The sequence below is a fragment of the Seriola lalandi genome, unplaced genomic scaffold, assembly GCF_002814215.2.
Source record: "Seriola lalandi dorsalis isolate HSWRI2012SDOR001 ecotype SW California unplaced genomic scaffold, Sedor1 jcf7180002052289, whole genome shotgun sequence".
NCBI lineage: Eukaryota > Metazoa > Chordata > Actinopteri > Carangiformes > Carangidae > Seriola > Seriola lalandi.
In genome coordinates this window covers 13,349-36,594 of record NW_019522842.1, presented here as the reverse complement: position 1 = coordinate 36,594, position 23,246 = coordinate 13,349, and the positions used below count along the sequence as shown (strand labels likewise).

The 23,246-nt window shown below is 43.5% G+C and overlaps 2 protein-coding genes across 2 annotated transcripts in view; one reads left to right on the top strand and one right to left on the bottom strand.

Moving 5' to 3' along the window:
* Positions 1-2,905: 2,905 nt before the first annotated feature.
* Positions 2,906-16,903, bottom strand: tdrd12 (tudor domain containing 12). The gene is given in 38 exon segments (XM_087172362.1): positions 2,906-2,979; positions 3,090-3,150; positions 3,267-3,420; positions 4,925-5,038; positions 5,196-5,280; positions 5,493-5,560; positions 5,715-6,002; positions 6,127-6,299; positions 6,434-6,526; positions 6,864-7,071; positions 7,229-7,410; positions 7,750-7,831; positions 8,049-8,266; positions 8,377-8,516; positions 8,642-8,759; positions 9,101-9,229; positions 9,458-9,649; positions 10,485-10,612; positions 10,694-10,847; positions 10,990-11,175; positions 11,765-11,872; positions 12,235-12,295; positions 12,594-12,674; positions 12,712-12,744; positions 12,746-12,763; positions 12,898-12,938; positions 13,160-13,231; positions 13,553-13,604; positions 13,707-13,772; positions 13,868-13,980; positions 14,071-14,123; positions 14,249-14,426; positions 14,635-14,720; positions 14,833-14,888; positions 15,127-15,246; positions 15,489-15,625; positions 15,718-15,873; positions 16,880-16,903. Coding segments are annotated over 38 exon segments (4,302 nt in total).
* Positions 16,904-18,403: 1,500 nt separating this feature from the next.
* Positions 18,404-23,246, top strand: part of dld (deltaD) — a 5,890-nt gene continuing 1,047 nt past the window's right edge. Inside the window, exons 1-11 of the mRNA XM_087172361.1 lie at positions 18,404-18,543; positions 19,951-20,026; positions 20,323-20,402; positions 20,576-20,644; positions 20,762-20,831; positions 21,093-21,193; positions 21,300-21,443; positions 21,551-21,652; positions 21,775-21,965; positions 22,069-22,239; positions 23,011-23,206. Coding sequence (XP_087028487.1) covers positions 18,505-18,543; positions 19,951-20,026; positions 20,323-20,402; positions 20,576-20,644; positions 20,762-20,831; positions 21,093-21,193; positions 21,300-21,443; positions 21,551-21,652; positions 21,775-21,965; positions 22,069-22,239; positions 23,011-23,206 — 1,239 coding nt within the window. The 5' untranslated portion in view covers positions 18,404-18,504. The remainder of the gene's footprint in view (positions 18,544-19,950; positions 20,027-20,322; positions 20,403-20,575; positions 20,645-20,761; positions 20,832-21,092; positions 21,194-21,299; positions 21,444-21,550; positions 21,653-21,774; positions 21,966-22,068; positions 22,240-23,010; positions 23,207-23,246) is intronic.

Genomic DNA, 23,246 nt, shown 5'->3' with positions numbered 1-23,246 from the left:
AATATGTAAAGACAATACAAAAGACACCACGACATATTGTTTTAATAGAGTAAAGAACAGAATAATGCAGGGAAATCAAGTCTATGATGGATGAAACAAGCTCTGGAGTAATTCTTTAATGTGACCGGCAACATGGTTGTGAGTGGGAAAAATCCAAAAGATGTTACCTTGATTTTGAGGTACATATAATATAATAACTACTTTCAACAGTTGAGGGTGATATTTTTGACTGTGGCTATAAACACAAAATCACAACAAATCAAAACATTCAAGATTCACAGAGCAGAATCTAGTTGAACAGAAAACAGTTTTACTGTGAAAATAAGAAACGTCTCAGCAAATCATCAGGTTTCATCATCAATAGTTGTGACAGGGAGTGAGAAGTCGAACAGTCAGATGTAGATATACAACTGGTAACGAAGAGTTGAGCAGAGTCTCTTCAGATAAACAAACCGACTTTAGATTTATACTGAACAGAAACAAGTAATAATAATAATATACACAAACTGTGGTGGTTTCAACATCCACTCCACAAATACATCAAATCAGAGCAACAGCCTCGAACATAAGGCACTGTTAATTTCACTTTACTACACTTACAAAACAACAATCGAAATCAAATATTACGTTTTTCCAGCTGCATCTTAAAAATAAGTGACTTCCCTCAAATCTGTACTTAAAACTCATTTTTTATAAACGTGCAATTCTGCATTAGTTATATTCTACTTTGTATTATACCAATAACTTCTGCAGCATTATTGTGTTTCTTGTAAAGCACTTTGTAGCATCGTCTGAAAAAGAACTGTTCATATAGAGGTTGTTATTATTTCCATTTCAATAAGACATTTTGAAAATAAAGTAAAATATAAATATAAAGTCTTGTGGTTGCACTTTTTGAAATCGTTAGTGGAGAGTGGACAAGAAGTTGGTTTTAGTCACCGTGATCTGTCAAAGCTTGTTAGTGGCTGACGGAGGAGTTTACTTGTTTAACTGCTACCAAAAAATACAGAAAATAAAATTATTTATACATTTTTCAAACATTCTCTCATTTTCTTCAATTTCAGTTGCCCCTGACTGACTGATCATATTTCACCACTGGTCAGCCCAGCGCCTCGACACTGAGCTGGAGTTTCTGGTGCGAACAGTTTCAATCGGGGGGTGTTTACAGCTGCTGTGCTAAGATCAGTGTCTCTAGACTCAGAGACTTTTGTTCAAACAGACGGGTATAAACCTGGTTCATGACTGGACCGTGTATGGATGCCGACCAGGGGCTTTGGGCTACACCTCTTCCTACTGAGCCGCTCTGGTTTCCCAGCTGCTCTGGAACTGCAGGGAAGAGGAGGAGCACTTCCAATACACTGAGCCTCGCCTCCATTACAGCAAATAAACTACTTTCTTTACATGTATCTTTATTACTAAAGGAGGCAGAGGAATAACCAAACATAAAACACACAGAGCAGAGAGGGAGAGAGAGAGAGAAGTAATGCTAGCTGCTCAAGCAGATCTGAGCAGCATGTAAACAACAGAGATGACAGCAACCGGAAAAGCCAACGAAAACGCTAAGCGGCTTTTAATATGAAACGTTTACGGGTAGGGTTGAGTTTTCTATTAACACGTAACGTAGTAACTTTAACACAACAAACTGAAAACGAGGCGAATTTGTACTAAAATATAGTTCTGACCAATTATAAACAAAGGGAGTTAGACATGAACATCTGCCTCTAATACAAGTCTGTCACGTTCTGGAGTTGAGTTAAATAAAGTTTAACTATTGTGGATCCCAGGCAGAGGTTGTGCTCTGTGTGAGAGACTAAATAAGAAATATATTCTCTCTCTTCCAATGCCTCTCTGATCATTTTACAGTAAATAAAGCTGAAATCACAGCTCAGTCTGTCTGTTATTTATGTGTTTGGTGATTTTGTCAGACGACGTCAGTTATAAAATCAGGATTTTTAATATAAGAACTAAGGAAAAGTCTTTAGGGACATCAGAAATACTTCTTTACTGTCTCAGCTGTTGTGGTTGACTGACAGCAGCTGGCAGGCTGAGAACTCAGAAGCACATCATCCAAACCCATAATAAAGCACAAACTGGAGCTCGTCACAGGAAGTGGTACGACGACATGAAGGCAGCTCACAAGACATAGAGATGAATAAAACTCTGGACAAAGTTCTCCTGGCAGATTAGACACTGTCTTATTCTACTTAATTCTGACACTCACTGTGGTGGACAAAATAATAGGAACACCTGTCCATATGATGGAATACAAGTCAACAGCACCACGAACGGCAGCCTCCAAAAATGACCATCAAGTTGAATCTACACCTTCTAAAACAGTTTAGTAACATTACAACCTATTAGACTACATTAGTTTTAGCTAGAAGTTCCTAATGAACTAAAAGTATATTCACATCTCTACTGTCTGACAGAAGTGTCTTGATTCAACTCTGTGATTCTTCTCGAAGCTCTAGTTTCGTGTTATATTCTACTGATTTTTAAGTGAAAGAGTTTCTACTTTTTCATCCACCACTTCTGAAATAAAAGAAAAATGAAGGAATGGGAAAAAATTCAACTCTGAGGTCTTTTTTCAGTTTTCTGGAAGAAAGCGGATTCTGACAAAAGTTATGGATGAACTCTTCCACAACATGGAACAGTGACAGTCACATTGCATTTCACTTTATACTTGAGACAAACTTATGAATCGGACTTGTTGCAGTCAGACACTTTTGACCAGAATATTTAAATCTTAACTATCTATTCCTAGATCCCCATCAGTTCCAGTATTAAGGATGTCAATGGTAGCAGCAACGAAACACAAATATTCTTGTGACTCTAACATAATAAGAGATTTCAGGAGTGTTGGGAAAATGTTTTTCTGTTGCTTAGGGTTCGTCAGTGTTAATCTTCAGTCACTGTCACTGCCGCTCTCTGAGTTCACGTACCAGTTCTCCTCTCCTGTGTTCGCCACAAACCACTGACCTGCACATCAGAACACAAACACATCAGACATCAGTTCAGTGTGGCCAGACAAAAGGTAGAAAAGACGCTTTATTCTCAACAGACAGGTTTTCAGAGACTTTGATTCTTACCACATGGAGCTGTGTCCTCATCCTCTTCAAAGTGCTCCATGTCGTAGCTCACGAAAATATTCTGTAAAAAGAAATAGTAATATTAATCATCACATTTTCCCTTTTCTTTATATAGCTGCACATACCTCGGATTAAAACATATTTCTGCTGTGGACTAAACGAAATCAACTCCAGCACCTTGTTCCTGGTGAGTTTTTCCCAGGATCCCTGCTGTTGTTTGACCAGTTTGAGGACTGGCTCATTGGACTTCATCTCCCAGCAGCAGCGGTCCGCAGCGACGTTGACCTGAAGCTCCAGGTCGGCTCTGTAGGACCGGCCGTTCACTCTGCCACTGAACACAATCAACACAGAGAGAGAGAGTTAATCTGATCAAACCAGTTTTCTGGTTTCTCTCTGGCACATTGAGCCGTTTCATTCACTGTGGTGAGATCTCTCCCAGGCCTCAGGTACCATCCTCAGGTACACCTCAGTCTGTCCTCACCTCTCCTCGTGGTGACCTCCCTCAGGTCCTCAGGCAGTCAGGAAGCCGAGTCCATCGGAGGGCAACAAGTGTGAGGTCAACGTATGAACTAATGTGCCGTGTGGGTTTTAATTTGTCTGTAACCACATGTTCCCTAAATCCTCCTCAGTGTCAGTGTGTGAAGTGCAGATGAAGTTAAGCTGTGAAACCGACAACTAACAACTTTGAATCTAAATTAATCTGCTGTTCATTTTTCATAAACTAACTGAATTAATCACTGTGGAAAAATAACCATTAACACTTGTGAAGGCACAAACCAAAATGTGTTGTTTTATACTTTGGTTTTTGTACAGATGAAAAATAACGAAATCCAACACATTAATTAGTGATCTTTTCGTTAACCTTCAGACACAGCATACGTCACAGAATGTCAATATAAACATAAGTAATGAACCTCCACTGGGTTCCTTTTGTTAATGCCTCAGATTTCTTCCGAGCAGTTTATATTATGTTAAAATTTTATTTACAGCACACAGATTTATACCAACCCTGTCCTGAGTCCTGAGAGCAGGACACGTTCCCTCACTGGCTTCCCACTTGTGAACATGGTAAAGTGAGATTGTTCGGGCTCACAGCTGAGCTGGAGGTGCTACTGTCGGGTACTGAAGCTCTGGTGCCCCTGTATCACCAGCGTGCCGCTACGCTTCATCGCTTGTAGTTTATAGGAAACAAATGTTCTGGAGTTGCATCAGAAACGACACAGTGCTGGTGTGTGCTTGTTAGTGCTTGTCAAGTGTTAGCTAGGAGAGGTTGTAAATAAAAAGAACAATGTAGGTAAAACATCCAGCTGTTGTGTAATAACCATGTGACGCTAAATACTGATTTTAAAACATTTTATTACAAGCTAAAGTAATTCAGAGGCGTTTGCCAAAGACAGTCTGTAGATACTTAATGAATCCATGGAACTGTAACAACAGCATCTCAAAACCAACCAGTGATAAGTTTATCTGAATGAAATGATTCAATCTTTAGCTGCGACACTGTGAAGCTCTGTTGTTCAGAAATAACAGAAAAACTAAGACCCAACAGAGGAAAGTAACAGACTCAGTTGATGGGGTTTAATTACATGTCCCTTCGATACGACACCACCCTGACAAACAGAAACTACTTATTTTTCTTAGTTTTAACTTGTGTGTGTGTGTGTGTGTGTGTGTGTGTGTGTGTGTGTGTGTTTGTTTAATTCACACAAAGGCTAGCCATGCTAAACATGTACCCGCTCCCACCGGTGTAAAGTGCTCTGGATGAGAAGCTCCACTGACTGTTGGATGTGGTCTGAAGTAAGTGAGTGATGGCAGGCGGCCTGCTCCTCACAGACCTGTAGACGACTCTGTCTGGGTAGAAGTCGCAGCGCTGACTCTCGGGGTTCCTCAGCTTCACGGTGACCATCACGGAGTCGGACGTCTGGTGCCAGCGCACCTGAGGATGGAAACTGAGACAAACACATTTAACGTTAGTCTGAATCAAGGTTTTACAAGAGAAGAGAACCTGCAGCTTTGCTCCGATGTAGAAACATTTCATTTAGAAACAGATGTTGGGAAACAGTGGGAAAGAATTTCCTTTTAATATCCAGATCAGTTGTTGTGCACCTTTTTGTGGAGTCATCAGTGTCTGTTCCGTTAGTGACAGTGTTGAACTGGTGGCTGCTGCTTTCATCGTCACCTGCAGGCAAACCTGTACACACACACACACACACACACACACACACAAACACAAACACACACACACACACACACACACACACACACACACACACACACAGGAGTGAATGTCATTAAGTCCTCTGACTGTGGTCATAGACATGAAGGCGTGATCTCCTGTTCTCACTGAGGTTCGGACTGTATCAGGATGAAACCTGTGGAAGTTCATTTAATTCTTATTCTTACCGTTATGACAGGAGTGGAGACGAGCAGCGAGGTCGGCTCTGGGACAAAGTTCTCCTCCATCTCTGCTCCTGTGTTTCAAGTTTAAGAAGTCAGACAAACAGCAGTTAATGAGTAGTTGCAATGAACAGTGAGTTGGTAGGGAATAATTTGAAGACAGAACTTCTTTTTGTTTGTTTGTTTTCAGGAACTCTGTGAAGTCGTCGTAGTAGTAAAGACACTGACCTCGTTGTGTGTTCAGCTGACTTCAGACCAGAACTGTGGTTGTTTCTCTGTTCATCTGCAGCCTGGATATCTGACCGGATATCACACACAGGGCCCAGGTGGAGTTCAGGTTCTGGTGGTGATGGGACCAGGAAGTGGTTCATTGAAGACTCTGGACTCAGTGGGTCACATGGCTCGAGTGGAGGAGGGTGAGCGAGCTTCCTGACCTCGGCCGCTCTGAAGACTTCAGCCAGAACTTCCTCCTCAGCTTTGATCCTGTTCTCCAGAGACGCCGAGTCATCCCCCGACCTACAGAGGTCAACAACAACGGGCTTCAGGCTTCACTTGGTGAAGGTGGCTGGTATATAATCCTGACATTACGCTCTACTTAACTCATCCCTTGGACACCTGAGTCAGTTCAGTGTTTCCTTACCCAGATATGTCGCCCGCCTCCTTCCCGTCGCTGGCCCCGCCTTCCTGACTCAGCGCCCTCAGCAGGTCCATATGCTCCGGGTTGCTAACTCCCATCCCAGTACTCAGGATCTCAGACTGGACGTTGTATTCGTTGATGACAGTTTTCATACCCGGGACCTGAGTCACCCGGACCTCAAACACAGGGAGTAATCAGAGTTCACAGTGATTAACACACAGGCTGAAATCTATTTCATTATGAAGCTGCTTTTGGATTGGAGCGATATTACAAACCACAGACAGCGGACAATCTACCGAGGAAAACTCACCATGGGATCAACAAAGACAGTGTTTCCCAGACTGTGAACGGCTCTGGCTCGGTGCTGCAGACCTCGGATCTTCTGGCTGATGGCTCTGGTGACCTGCGGGACAAAAAGTGTCCGACTACATGAAGAACACACAACAGGTGTCTTTATAGAGGACTCATCTTTCAGCATGACGATACATGTGTAACTTTGGACAAACAACATGGCTGACTCTGACTGTTGCCGGTGCAGAGGCATAAAAATGCTATAAACTGCCCTCTCTATCTGCTTTAGTTCTGTCTCTATGTGACAGACTGTGATTGTCCTGACATGACCCTCAAGGATAAGCAAGTATAGTATAATGACTGGATGGAGGTAAATTAATAGAGGGAATGAGACCCACAAATGATGCTCATGTGTTTGTCTGTGTAGAATAGAGGAGGTGGGCAGGAACCTTTGGGTGCCAGTCGATCTCGGCGTCCACTGGTTTGACCCTGCAGACGATGATCTCCACGGCCTGACCGGGCAGAGAGTGGAACTGCTCCGGCAGCTGAAGGATCTGATGGGATTTCACCTCCTCCTCTTTTCCCACGTCGACAAACCGAACGAGCACCCTGAAAAACAGGCAGTCGCCTCTGACGGGCACAGAGAGGATCTTCACCCTGCCGAGGAGCACAGTTACATTACAGCCATTTCCCTGACGAGCTCTAATACAGACAGGACTACACCGATGCCAACAGTGACACAAGCTACAGTTTACAAATCAGTAAAATGAAAAGAAACCAACCTGAACTGTTTTAATGAGGTAAAAAGTCAGACCTGTGGAAGACGTCGTCCTCCTGCACGGCGTATAATCCTCCCTCCAGCATCTCCGTGGCTCCCGGTTTCTTATCGGCGTAGTAAGACGCCATCTCAGACGCCAAGACGTCAAAACCACTGTCCTGTTTCCTGACGATACGACCGTAGAAGACTGACGCCGTCTTGATGAAGAGAGGTACGACCTGAGACGTGACACAGAGTCACTACACTACACTCATGGGTTTGATGCAGCAACAGAAACTATAGTCGCTTTGTGTCGCTTTAATCTGCATTTTTTGTGAGACTCTGATTCACATCATGATCTAGAGAAGTAACCGCTTCAAAAAATGACTTTTAAATTTAAAAACATGAGCAGAGCAGAAATCAAGAAAATATTTGTGCCATTTGAAAAGTGAACCAATTATTTTTCCTCCATTTATTTGACAATGTGAGTTAATAAAGACGTCCTCAGAGGCAGAAATCTCTGATTTACAATCAACAGCTGCTGCAACAACAAAACAAGATGATTGGAACGTCCTCACCTCTATGACTCCAGACGCAGGGAGCTCAGACTGATCCAGCTGGGAATTGAACCTGTGACGGTCGGGACACGCGCTGCTGTCTCTGCAGAGGAGAACACACACAGTCACATTTTGTTTTATCACACTGTAATTTTCTTGTGAATGAAACAGCAGCTTTAAAAGATGTAATTATTTTTTGTTTTCTTTTCTGAATAATTTAAAAAGTTTCTGGTATTTGATTTTTCTGTAAAAGCTCCATGTGGCGTTTCTGCTGAAACATCAACAGAAATGGTAAAAGCAGTTCATCGTTATTAACAGACCTGCAGACTCCGAAGCTCTTCAGGTAGCTGCACAGAGGCTTGTTGGTCTTCTGGTCCTCCCGGGCAACGTGGACGCCCTGGCCGAAGGACAGTAGCTCGGGGGGCAGCGTGGCGTCGGTGCGTCCCAGGTAACGCAGAACCCCGACGACATGACGGGCGTTCCTCTCAGAGATCAGCATCACCGACCGGGCGTCATGACGGCAGCTGTTTGTTTGATCCTGGGAGTAAAACGTAGAGGAGAAATCACAGAAAGAGTTCATCCAGGGTTCATCCAATGATGTGTTCATCATTTAAAGATTTAATCCTGACAACAACGACGTGTTTTTACCCGCTCTGAGAGGTTTCTGAAGCGCTCCGCCATGCAGAAGAGTCGGCTGCCAAACACTTTGGGAGAAGTGGGGAAGCTGTAGTGGACGACACAAGTTGCGTCTCTGATCCCAAAACACTTGAGACACTCGTTGGTGGTCACTACAGGTCAAAGGTCAAACATTCAGAAACACAGAGTGGCAAAGCAGCGCTGTTGATGTTCAGAGAGGAAATTCAGTGAACGGCTCCAAATACTTTCACAGTTTCCAGAAATCTATTCACTGTACCCAGAATAACATGAGTGCCAGGGCCGATGTCTTTCCTCCACTGCTGGGTGACGAAGTCGAGCTGGTGCGTCGACTCCTCGTGGGCCCTGAGGCAGAACGCTGATTTGTTGCTGACGGCCTGAAAATTAGAAAAGACACTGGTAAACCACAGGAAAACCCTCTGGATGCTCTTTCCGCTGTCAGATGTCACCATTGCACTCTATGTGTGATTATGCGTAAGGATGTAGAGTGGTGATGATGGCTGCTCGTCTCTTGTTGCTGCATCACATTCTGATATTTTGAGGCTGAGCTAAGGGGTCGATCTGTCTCTCTGCTCCACATCACAACAAATAAGATGTTTCTGAATTTGTTAATAGACAAACACACAACTTCCTATTATTGCAGACGCAGTGTGCTGAAACTTAACACAGCTAAAAAGATTTACAGCACTGGGACGTATAACTGAAGTTGTTGTGTCACCTTGAACACATCCTCGACTTCCTGCACAGAGCTGGCGATGATCAGAGTTTTCTGGCCGACGACTGGGTTGAAATCCAAGGTGCCGAGCAGCTCTGAGATCTTACTGCTCTCTAGAGTCATGAGGATGATCTGAGGGAGAGAAACATTCAGGAACATCACTGACAACTTATATCACATATTTCTTTGGCTTACAGTATAGAAATGAACTTTTTATAATGGAAATGGAAATTGGATGATGCTACATGCTACAGATAAAATGCTAATCTTGATTATTTTATCTTTATATTTTGATATTTTAGAATCTAAAGAGCAAAGTGCATCGTTGCAACAGTATTAAGTTTGAGCTGTCTGACTGACCTGATGAACGTTGCCGTAGAGAGCAGCTTCCTCGGGGACGGTCATGACAATGCAGGGGTACGGCATGTGAGTGGTTAACAAACCCTCCATGTGACTGGTCCATCGCTTCGCCACGGCAACGAGCTGCTGAGGACAGGAGGCCTTGTCCTCGCTGGAGGTCACCTTCTGGAAATGCTGCAAGATGGTCACCATCTAACAGGAGAGTATTCATGTTCATTAGGCTGTTGTGGTGCGCAGGTAATGGGTTTGGCATGTACTTCTTGCCACCGGTTCAACACAACAACAGCAAGATATACACAACCTGATGCATCGCCGCCAAACACCGAGCCCCTCCCAGCAACGCCAGGCAAGTCAACATAGCACATTATCAAACACAGAGGTCATTCAATGTGCTTAACAGAAATAAAAGCAGCATTAAACTAAGAGTAAAAAGCGGAAATAGAAAACAGTAAAGAAAAACAGATTATAAAACACATAATATCTCATTAAAGTGAAAGTTTAAAAGATGAAGTGAAGGCAGAGGAGAATAGAGCAGTTTTAGCTTCTTTTTAAAGCCAGTTAGTTCGTTTTAACTCCAGGCTCCACTAACTGACCAGCTCCTGCAGATCTTAGAGACTTACTGGGCTCATACACATCGAGCATTTCTCAAATGTATTTAGGGCCCAGACCTTTTAGTGACTTATAGACAATAAGTAAAACTTTAGATTCAACTTTGTATCTGACTGGAAGTCAGTGCAAAGACCTGAGAACTGGAGTAACACACTCTCTTTTCTTAGTTTTAGTAAGAACACGAGCAGCAGCATCTGAACAAACTGCAGCTGAACGGAGGAGAATGAAATGAAATCATCTGCAGGTCGCCAGTTAACAATAATTCCAAGCTAGGAAATTAAAAGAGAGAAGATGTCTATTAGCTTTGCAGAACTTCCAACAGAGTGTTGGAGTCCTCGCCGCTCTGACCTCATCACATCAGTGACATCCTGTCAGCAGCTCAGTATCTGATGAGTCTATGTGACCACTGACTGTTCACCTGGTCTGGAGCAAGAGTGAAGAGCTGGTCGGCCCCGTCCAGCACCAGATGATACAGACGCAGGAACATGAAGCAGTGACAGGACAGGAGACGGACCAGACTGAAGGGGGTGGTCACCAACAGCAGGCCTGGTTAAAAAACAAAAAGGAGAGTTTCCATGACAACCTCACAAATGTGGAGTCGTTAGCCAACCACTAAGCTTTGCTCACAGTTCTTTGGGATCCTGACGGTCTTGGCCCCGTCAGCCCCGGCACCCAGCAGCACGATGACCGGGTGGAGGGTGTGGGCGAGCTTGCTCTCCTCCAGCAGGTCATACACCGACTGGACCTTCTCCCAGCCTGGACACAGCAGCACCGCTATCGGCTGGACCGCAATCACATCAACACAGGAGGAACAGATCCAAACCTTACAACAGCTTCCTCTGAAAACAACAATTACTAAATAATGGTGAATGTTATTGTAAAATCAGCCATAAACACGTCCCTGACTGGTGTAGATTACTCACCCCTGAGCTGGAGGTGAGGGAGCTGAAGATGGAGTTGAGCAGGATGTGGGTGAGGAGCGGGGCGAGGTAGCTTAGCGGCTGGTCGGCATTGTGGGAGACGATGATGGTGTTCAATCCTCGGGCCACAGCTGGCCAGCTGTAACAGTCGGCTGGAGACAGAGCGCTGTACTGCTTCTTCCGCAGCATCTGGAGACAGATCGCCGCTGTGTGAAACTCGGGGAGGTTTTACATGTGGCTTAGTTTCAGTGTGAACAAACATCCTTCCCTGATAAGACACTGTCCACAACAAGATAACACCCCCGGTCTATTTCTGCTTCCTTCCATCAGCTGCTGTGTCAGTGACAGATGTGGCTGATCAGGGGAAGGTCCATGATGGATCAAACTAACTTTGGTAGCTGCTGCCAGGAAGTCCACTCCAGGGCAACCTTTGATACCCAGACACCAGCTGGCCCCTGAACTCCTTCATCTGCAGCTGTGGTTGGTACTGACGGCCTCAATCACCATAGCATCAAACAGCCGCTGGTAGTGTCTATGTTGTTTTTGCCAAATTGTCTGAATGTCCAACTCTTGTTAAATTCCAAAACTGGAAATGTTTCAATGGTAAAACCATTTTCAGAACAAGTTATTTCCAATTCAATCAATTCAGTTCAGTGATGTGACTCCTCGTCTCAGGAGTTCTCAAAGTTTCCTACCATCGCTTTCTCTTGTTTTGGTTTTTATCTCATTTTCGTGTCTGAACAGCCTCAAATGAAACTCAGAGCGTGTTCATGTTTACCCAGCGGAGAACATCAGTGACGGGGGCATCATCCAGACTGGTGCAGGGCTCAACTGGGACGACAGAGTGCACCAGGATGCCACTCCTCCTGGGGTCACTGGGAACAACCTGAGGACAGTCAGGAGACATCAGGCAGTAAATACAGTGTCAACATCATGAAGACCAGCGTGCACCTGCTGTGGCTCCTTCTGGTATCACATGACACTGAGGTCTGCTAATGAACCAATACATCAACTCACCTGAAGTAAACACCACCTGCACAAACATCATACAAGACTTCAGGGAAAAAGCTGAGGTGCTAAAACACACAGGTCACCGTAAGTCAACATGACGGATAGAGAAAGGTCAGTTTTATGGATTCTGTCAATCCAGCAGTTTGTGTGTCACCACAACCAACAACCTTCAGGCCACAGATCTGAGCAGCGTCCCGTGTGTGTCTGTGAAGTTCAGGGTGAAATTAGAAAACCTACCACATCGGCCACAGCGTCTGGATCGGGGTTCAGAGGCTCCGGGTTCAACCACTCCAAAAGCCTGTGGCCAGACACAAGTGAAAGACGTTTAAAACTGAGAAAGAAAAACATGAAGTTTCATGTGTTTTTACCCCTAAGATACTTTTTTTTAAAACTTTACTTCTATGTATTTATTTAATTTAAAAGCAATCACACTACTTGATTGATAGGATTTTGTTTGGTTTAACTATTATAATATACTGCATATATAACTTTCAGGCAGTTCGTGTACACTACAGGAAACAAACACTCCTGTCGAGATGTACCGCTGATGTCTGAGAGGAAACACTCAGTATGTTGGTGTGTGGATCCTTCCTCACCGTGAACAGGCCCGGTCCTCCTCACTCCTCCACGTCCTCTCTGCCTCCGCTGGTTCTGACTCGACTGACGTACTGGAGCTGCTCAGAGACAAAGACACGGCACCAGGTTTTACTGTACGTTGTGTCTTCATCTGCCAGACATCCAAGCCGCAGCTCCACTTCTTCTACAGCTCAATAGACAAATCAGTTTGAGTAGGTAAAGAGTGCAGTTACTGAGTGAGACTGATCCGTTCACTCAACATGAGAAGAAACTAAGACTGTCGGCTCAATAAACTGATCGATCCGTCACATGCAGCTTCCTCACCTCATACAGAGCACCTCCTCCACTTGTGTCGGAAGCTCAGTCTTGTTTAAAGGGGTTAAACTGTGCAACAAAACATACATGGGAAATATTTATATATATATTTATACAATTACACTGATGCACCAAAGCAGTTGTGCTTGGCAGTGTAGGTCTGCAAACTCAGCTGACTTATTTTAAATCACAGTACAACAAAGCGATAAGTGACGACGAGTCAGACGAAGAGTCTTAACAGAATGTTTGATGTAATGTTGGCAGCGTACACTTCCTGTCCTGTGCAGGTGCTGGAGGCTGCGGTCGTCTCTCGACAGTCCTGCGGCTCTTCATGTTGACTGACCTGGAGGAAAAAACAAACAAAGATTAACAGATTGTTCTGTAGTTTCTTGCTATAAAGCTGTCATTTGTTCATTTCTTTTTGTCTTCAGTGGATAAGTCAGTATAGAACCAGACGGAAACAAGGGGAGAGAGAACGAGGGGTATGACATGCAACAAAGGCCTCCAGCAGAGAGCGTTGCTGTTCTGTCGTCCATCATTGTTTTTTTAAACAGTAGGTGAGATACAGTTACAGTTACCAACTACATTTGTTTCCTCTTCAGTAGAGAAATCCTACGGGCAGAAAAAGCAGGCGTTCGAGAGAAGAGAACAATAATTCACTCACACTATGAGCCGCCTGCTGGAAGCTGCTGCCAGGATTCAGAAACTTTAGGAACCTGTAGGAGAGGAGGTGTTGTCTCAGCAACAACCAGTTACATAAGATGGTGTATAATGTGCTCAGGTGAGAGGTGATGTATGTGACTGAGATCAGCTCTCACTTGAACAGACTGAGGTTTTTGGTCAGAGCTGCAGCCAGAGACGAGTCTGTGTCGTCTGAGGAGTCACTGAAACAACACGGGAGCAGGTCACTTACATTCACACACATTGTGGCAGAACTCATCCTCACCTGTGTCTCTGACCGAACCAAACATGAGCTCACCTCTCTGCAGCAGCAGGGTCAGAGCTCTTCTTTGATTGGCTGCCTGGAGTCAGTTCTCCTGTGACGTCTGACCTGCCGCCTCCCTCACCCGTCTCCAGCTCATGATGTTGGCTCTGAAACAGCAGAGAGGTCAGAGGTCAGGATGGGTGGATAGTCACTGCGAGTACAGAATGACAGTAACACGGTGAGCGGAGCTGCTGAACCTGAGGTGGAGAGGGTGCCATCAGCCAATCACCTGCTCCGGCTGCAACCACACCTCGTGACATCACTGAGGGTTAAACCAGGTTAGAGTGAGTGTTGATGCCACTATGAAACAGATTCACAAACATATTTCACTGAAACGTAAAGACCGTGAACAGGCAGTCACATCAGTATGAGTACCAGGAGCCGGTTGGGTTTGTGCTGCTGGCGTGTTTGAGATCGCGGACACAGTCTGGGTTAAGATGTTTGAGGACAGCATGACGGGACATCGGTCCACCTCGTCCATCCCACTGTTTTCAGCCGACTCTCTGCTGTAATACGCAAACTTCTTGGCCACCAGGTCGTCGTTCACACAGATCTTAAAATTGAGAATTAAAAATGAAATGAAAGTGATTTGTTTCTATGAGCAAAAAAAATTAATTTCTGGCAAACTGCACAAGAAACTGTATGTAAAGACAAACAATAACAATCTTATGCATGAGCTTACCTGCATTGCTCTGTGTTAAAACTAACTATTTAAAGCTCTCTTTCTGAATTAATATGACTTTGAAGGGGTCAAAGTTCACCTTGACGTTCCCGATGGTGAGGTACAGCTCGATGGAGGTGGAGTCTGACTCAGACTCGAGCAGCACAGCCTCCGTCCAAGTCGACGCTTTGATTTCAAAAGAAAAGAAACTTTCCTCAAGACTGAATAAACATTTCAACATCAGTCACAGTGCACAACAGTTTAAATGAAATGTTCTTTTTAACACGTTAAGTCTCACCTTGTAGCAGGTTGTGCAGGTAGAGTGTAGCTGAGCTGTCCCACTGAGTGGACGGACTGCAGAGGAAAAGGGAAACTCATCAAGCTGGAAGTCAATTTAATTTCACAATAAAGATAAAACCTCACGACACAGACACAAAATGACTGTTGGAGAAAAAGATCTGAAAAGCAGGGAAGGGCGTGTGTGTTTCTGAACATCTCAACTGCTTTAGATTTTAGATTTAAAGACTGCAGACATCCTGAAAAGTGTGTACTGTGCTTTACAAGTCCATCAACAGCAGCAAACTTGTCTTACGTAAGCTCTGCCTTCTCCTCGAAAACAGACACTCGCAGGGTTGTTGGTTTGATTCCTGCCAGGTGGAACCTCCTCACCCAGAAAGGCAGCTGGAGGAACTTTTCTGTGGCGACTCGGATCCTCGTCAGACAGAGACCAAAACAGTTAAAAAGTTAAAAATCGAGCAGCACAGATGCAAAATCAAACACACAGACATACATCAACATCTCCCTGGTATGAATACTCTTTAACATCTTAATCATCTTAGGTTTCTTGCCTCCAGGCCTTAAATAACAGCATCTTCATCTCATGCCTTTTATGCTGTAACAACAAAATGGCAGTGGTCCAGTGTTGAGGAGGACGTGGTGTTGTTCTGGTCTTACTGGTCTGAGGGGACGACGAGCCGTTCTCCATGGTCGATCAGGACGCAGCGAGCCTTACAGGACACCGAGTCCATGATGACCGACTCCACCACGGCCCGACACCATGACTTCATCACTGACCAGTACACCACACACATCTGAGAGAGAAAACACGGTACCACACACATCCAATTCACCTGCGGCCCCGTTAAGACCACAGGAAGGAGTAAATGCATTATGTGTGCGTTACCTGTCCCTCCTCTAGTGATGTGGGCTTCAGCTTGCGCAGGTCCTGAGTTACGTCGTGGTAGAAGAGGTTCATCTGAACCATCAGACTGTCGTACTGCTCTGTCGTCTCTGTGTCACCACTGACGACCCGACCCCAGAGGCAGGACGGGTTCTCGACCTGCAGAGGCCACGAGAAAGAAAGAAACTGCGTTCAGTTTTACGGACATACACTCGCTGTTCACTCGATCTCCACTCCAACAGCTTCGTTATTTTATACAAAAAGGCAAAATAAAGTAGATAATAGAAAATGTGGCAATTATCTATTCATAATGAACAAAAACAGAATCTATTAACTTCCACATGAAAGCAAAGAAAGAACAAAGAAAAACTGTTTCTGTAAAGAGACGGGAAACAGAGGAAATACATTATATATGACCAAAAGTAAGTCGATACACATTTTTATATGCTTTTGGTCTTTGGGCTGTTTTTCGTGATTTTCGCCTAGTTGCTCCAATGAACGCAAATCTTAATGCTACAGCATACAATATTTTTGACCAACTTTTCCAACACATCCCGATGGTCCCGAACAAGCAACACTGCAATGTGACAGTGCAACTTTCAAGGTTTTTATAAGAACAGTTTTAATATCAATAGGAGTTGCCTGAAGGAAACACGCATTACCAAAAACATGACCACAAAAACTTCCCTTTAAATAGTTTCCCATAACATTCAAACATAGTTAATTTAATTAATTACCTTTTTTTTTCTTTTAGCAAAAATCTGTCGAAAAGTCTTAAATCGTAAAAGTAACATGACACGTTTATTGACGATTTTTCAAGTAATTTCATGGCTTTTCCATTTTTATTTTCCTGTTTGTTTGGCTGTTTTGTGTTATCACGATGCAATATAACATATTATAATTACATTTTGAGCAACGTTTTTAAGTTACATACACGACCAAACAACTTCACTATTAGATATAAGTTTTAAAATTGACAGGATTTCACTTTAAGAAACACACAACATCAAAAACATAACTTAAAAAACACACACAAAAAAAAGGTGCGCCTTATCCACAAAACCTGCTTAACGTCCCTGTTAACGTAATTAATCAACGTATCGTCGGTTGACGGTTGACGTTAGCTGACGTTAGCTAACGTTAACTCCATGAAAAGTTCACTTACCTTCAGAATTGATATTTTCAGCATTGTTTGTGGGTCCGTTGCTCAACAGCCACGTCGTAAAAACAACACACACTGCAAAAAAAAACAAACAAATTTGCTTTAACAGTCGGTGGAAGTCAAATCACGATTTAACGTCGAGCTGTAGTCGACACAATAACACCTGAGGCTAACTGACCCGCGGCTGTCTGCTAGCTAACATGCTAACGTCAGCTCACCGGCTGTTACGCTAGCAGCTAGCTCACTAAAAACTGAAACTAAAAATGGACGTAAATAAAGCGGAATTTGATTTTGGTGTTCATTTGTGTTAAGTTTTGTACTTTTTCACTCTTGTGATTTAAACTAATACCTACCCTTTTCGGAGCTTCTTAGCGGTAAACGTCGGTGAACCTGAGACAAAAAGGGAGGAGTAGTTCTGTCTCTGACCTGAGGGGTCGCTGTGGAGACACCTGTTACCTGCCCGGTTTTGTTATTGTGATTTTGCCTTAAACATTTTTGTATTTTACTCTGCTTTTATCAGTGGCCGGTGGTAGAAGAAGTATTCTGGCCCTTTACTTAAAAAGCACCATTACACTAATGTAAAAATACCGCGTGAGTAAAATCCTCCAGGTGCCCATATACACAATGAAACACCCTTTTCTTGCTGTAATCATCCCTCTTGTATATCAACCATTAACCTGTTCCCAGACACATATGTATTCAAAATAAAAATGGCACTGTTCTTTGTGTCTCCTTTGAAATCTAAAAAGTTATAATGTGTAGAAGAGATACCAAACCAAAGTTATAGGCACAAACATTATAGAAATGTAAGTTTTTTGTTTTTGCTTTTATTGCCACACCTATTTTAGCAGGGAATGTAAGGCCTCTATGTACTTCAGCTCTCTTACACAATATGACTCACATTTAAACTTTTTTCACTGCTAACACTACTGTCTGCTTTGAACAAACGTGTTGGCTGCAGCGGTCAATTTATGGAAAGCTAAGCTAAATAAAACAAACTGTGTAAATAATGAATATAATTCATAACTGTTATCAGTGTTTAACTGCTAGCCCACGACTGACCGGGAATAAATTTAATGAATAACAAAATAAATGAAAACTGGAGTCTTGCAATTCATGTATGTAGCTATTCATCAACTTATTGATTTGATTAAGGCTACTTAATCTGTTAATTTGGGCATTTTGGGGCAGAAGAATTATACTTCATTTACGGACCCATTATAACTCTTAATTGCTTTTCTATTTGTACTTCAACAAATTGTGGACATATGTTTTTCAATTCCTATAATGAAAGCAGAAAAGAATAGTGAATGTGAAATTTTGCGTAAAAAAATAACAGGATTTATTAAACCTTCAGTACTTGGGTCATGGAAACCAAACAATACATATTCCTATTTTAGGGGGAAATTATTACAAACTCTGGACGTAATAAAAGCAGTCACTTCCTTACAAAAATTAGTGCAATATTTTTAAAATTTGTATTTTGCAGTTTTTCCGGTCACGTACGTCATCTAGACGCGACGTACAGCTGTGTTTCTCTGGTGTGGTACTGCGCATGCGCAATCACAGGAGTCCTTGGCTTGTCGGCCTGTTGTAGGTTACTGATCCTGTGAGGGGACACCGACAAGATGCAGAGCTGGACTCAGTTATATCGCTCTCTGGCCACGGTAAGCACGGATCTTACTAACCCACGAACCAGCCTGCGTGGTCCGGGTCGGTTTCAGGCTTGTCTCGCCAGCGGTAGGGCCCGTGGATACTGGTGTTTTCAGACCCGCGGCCCGGGCCTGGCTAGCGGGTCAGCTAACAGCTCCGGTCCGGTGAAATCATATGGAGAGGACGCAACGCCAGGCTCCACTGGGGAAACCTGCAATTTAAACTCTTTGTGGTTATTGTCGAAAAAAAGATCTCGCTCAATGTGTAATTCATAATGTGTCCAATTTTATAAGTTTTACTTTTAATCGGCGTGAGTAAAATAAACAAAAAGACCCATATTTTAATAAAAATACCGCTTTTGTTGAGGAAAACACATGCAACATTAGCTAGTTCATAGTGCAAACAAATCGTAAACGTTTTGAGATGAGGGATATTTGTCTGCTGGGTTTAAAGATTTCTACTAAAATTAGAGATTAAGTAGGTGAGTTTTCAGTTTTCTCTCCCTATAAAAACACGTTAGCACGCTTAGCTAGTTAGCAGCGGTTACCTAACTCTTAACGTAAGTTATGTCAGAAGCTCAGCGACTTTAAGTAGCGTCCTCTCACAACTGTACGAAGTTAACAACCACCAAATTTCTAATCATTCCTCTCTGTTGAGAAACTATATTCAGCATTTCCCTTTTTTCTACTACTCATAGATTGTGCCAAAGTACGTTTGGTGGCTAACTAGCTAGCAACCTGCTCAGCTAGAAAAGGCTAAACAGATGCTGGTTCAGTTCCCAACACTGACAGCTTGCACCAACTGCAGCTGTGTGTATGTTGTGGGCAAATGACATAGTTTATTGAAGTATGAAATAAATGCAACCCCTAAGACTTAATTCAAATGCTAAAGCACTGGTACTTCTTATTTAATGACCTTAAAAAGTAGAAAAAATAAGCAGTAATTGTGGCATGTGCAATTAGATATTCTTAATGTATAAAACCAAAGACAAGAGAGGAACGTGAAAATCTTCCTTCTATTTGTCAATTTATGTTTACTTAACTTGGATTTTTCTCTTTATAACTTTGTAATTGTGTTGCTGATGGAGTTATGACAAAGTTTCCATCTTCCCAAATCTGTTTCTCACAGTGGTTTTCACTCAGCTGTCGTCAGCGTGTAGTTGAGCAGGTGAACAAGGACATTTTTAGTGAAGGAAATGAACAGAAGAAATAACAAGAGGAAGAGTTGCAGTGAAATACTGGAAATAGACATTTGTGCTTAGAGAGAATAAGATCAGGAACAAAGATCTCTTTATATCAGAAGTGGAACTGGTTCGATTACTTTTACCCGACTGCTTTCATTCTCACATATTGTTAAATGTGTTTTCAGTTTTGGTTTGTGACACTCTTTTCCTCACTTGTGTTCTTCTGTTTGCTTCAAAGCGGAGCCACCACCTGCCCTGCAAACTGCACGGAGCTACAGCTGTGTCGGCCCGAACCTACGCTGACAAAGCAGCAAGTAAGAAGACTGTAAATCTTATCACCTGTCTTCATTAGCGATATGTTCTCCTATGAACTTTAGCCACATGTTTGATAATTGTTGCCCCTTTAGCTGATACTGGACCTTCTCTTCACAAGAGATTTGTTCTCCAGCGGCACACACAAGAGTGTCTGTCTGAGTTTTCAAATGTTTTGTGTCGGTTTTTAATTGGTTGATGCATCCATTTCAAAAACCCCCCCCCATGTCTTATCTCTGTGCTCTGAGCTGCTGTGTGATAAATGTGTGATCAAAGTCACTGTGTTGCTTCGCTGTAGTCGATGCTGACGTCACAGTGGTGGGCTCCGGTCCAGGCGGCTACGTCGCTGCCATCAAAGCCGCGCAGCTCGGCTTCAAGGTAACGCCCCTCTCTGACGGCTCATGTACATGTAATAATGATTTACTAATAGAAATCAGATTTTCATTTTTACTTAATTAGATATTTTATTGTCATATAATGGAAACAAATCTGCTGATCCCGGGTCAGAAAGGGTGAAAACATTAATGCTGATGATGCATTTCCTTTGACAGACAGTGTGTGTTGAGAAAAATGTCACGCTGGGTGGAACCTGTCTGAATGTCGGCTGCATCCCCTCAAAGGTAAGTGACTGTTTTTACGTCCGATCAGATTGATCTGTTTAAAATGCATTAAAGGTCTGATGTAAGTGTATAAACACGGTTCCTAAAGTCATGTTAAGTGATATTTTGCGTCTGCAGGCTCTGCTGAACAACTCCTACTTGTACCACATGGCTCACGGCAAGGACTTTGAAAGCAGAGGCATTGAAAGTAAGAGGCTTCACTGACTTTAAAGTTTAACCTTTTGTGTTGCTCACTGGTGTCGGTACAGACACTAAAGTGGCTTTCGGATAGAGAACCGTTAAAGATGAGCTTCTGTAGCATCTTCACCTCAACACCCGTCTATAAAAAGTCAGAGAAGTTTGGAAAAATTCTTGTGTGTGTGTCTTCCTCTGTGTGTTTGTGTGTGTGTGTGTGTGTGTGTGTGTGTGTGTGTGTGTGTGTGTGTGTGTGTGTGTGTGTGTGTCTCAGTTTCAGGCATCTCGTTGAACCTGGAGAAGATGATGGCTCAGAAGAGCGGGGCGGTCAAAGCTCTGACCGGAGGAATCGCACATCTATTCAAACAGAACAAAGTCAGACTTCTTTCTCTCTGTGCTTTAATGTTTGTTCACTAACGTCTTATTCACAGTCCGAACCACAGGTAAATGTCTTAACAGTGTGACACCCCCCCCCCCTCAGGTGACCCATGTCAACGGTTTCGGGAGGGTGACGGGTAAGAACCAGGTGACGGCCACAGTAGCAGACGGCAGCGAGCAGGTCATCAACACTAAGAACATCCTCATCGCCACCGGCTCCGAGGTCACGCCCTTCCCCGGGATCCATGTGCGTCTCAGTTTCACTCGTATTCAGTTAAAGAAATGTGTGAAATGAAATGTTTAACGCGCTGGTCAAACATGTGACAGTCTAATATTGTTTGTATGTCTTTGTAGATCGATGAGGACACCATCGTGTCGTCGACGGGAGCGCTGTCCCTGAAGAAAGTGCCAGAGGAGCTGATTGTGATCGGAGCCGGAGTCATCGGCGTGGAGCTGGTCAGCATCACCTCAGCCTCATTCACTGAGAAATTCATTTATATGTTAGATAGTGACTGACTGATGAGATATGAGTCGTAGTCGTCTTAGTCACGCACATGTTTGACACTCCCGTCCTGCAGGGGTCGGTGTGGCAGCGTCTGGGCTCTAAGGTCACAGCGGTGGAGTTCCTGGGCCACGTGGGCGGCATGGGCATCGACATGGAGATCTCCAAGAACTTCCAGCGCATCCTGCAGAAGCAGGGCGTCAAGTTCAAGCTCAGCACCAAAGTCATGGGAGCCACCAAACGGCCTGACGGCAAGATCGACGTGGCGTGAGTAAAGACGCCGAAGCCTCAGATCCTGTGAGGAGACTTGAGATGTAAACTCCACAGGAAGCGGTTGGTAGTTAATATTACGAGTGTTGGTGTGTTCCAGAGTCGAGGCGGCGGCCGGAGGGAAGAACGAGACGCTGACGTGCGACGTGCTGCTGGTCTGTATCGGCAGACGACCTTTCACCCAGAAGCTCGGTCTGGATTCCGTCGGCATCGAGCTGGACAACAGGGGCCGCGTTCCCGTCAACAACCGCTTCCAGACCAAAGTGCCCAGGTAACCGCCGCGCTCAGGCTGACCAACGGACAGGAGCGATCCCGGACCCGTCAGCATCTCTGAAACCGTCCTCCAGCTTATTGATGATCACATGACCTTTACTGGAGTTATGAGGCCCCTTAGAATATTTAACAGTTTGATTAATCCAATAAAGATTTATTGGCTGCCATTTTTTAAGATTTGGTTATGAAATAATTTCGTTAAATATGAGCAGCTGCAAAATCATCAGAACAGAAAATAATAACTTGACTGGGAATTTAAAGTTTTATCAATAACAACACAAATACAGTAAAAACATCAAATAGTTATTTATTACATAATGGAAAGGAAGTAACACTGATGCTCTCGGAGCTCCAGCTGCAAACAAAGAGAAAAAAAATTACACAATAAATAAATAAATAAATAAATAAATAAGAAGAATATCAGAAAATAATAATAAGTAATTATAATAATTACAAAATATGAACAAATGACAAGAAAGAAGAGAAATAAAAATAATAATAAATTATAAATCCCCATTATCCCATTCCCACCTCTCATCACTAAGATTATTGATAAAGTCAATTCAAGTTGTTTCATACCATGAAATATCAAATCTGTACATGCAGCCGATAAGAAAACTTAAATTCACATACGTAAATATAAAACTTCCAACATTTACCTGCTCTGGGTTACAGTGACGTGTGGTGTAGCATTGACCTTTGACCTGTCTGTCAATAATTCTCAAGACGTTTCTGTGATTGTGTGTTTTTTTTTTCTTCCCTCTGTCAGTATTTATGCGATCGGTGACGTGGTCGCCGGGCCGATGTTGGCCCACAAGGCCGAGGACGAGGGCATCATCTGTGTGGAGGGCATGGCCGGCGGCGCCGTGCACATCGACTACAACTGCGTTCCCTCCGTCATCTACACGCACCCCGAGGTGGCCTGGGTGGGCAAGACGGAGGAGCAGGTCAAAGAGGAGGTGAGAGTCGTCCGCTGCGATTAATGTTTTGTTTAACTTTGTTTTC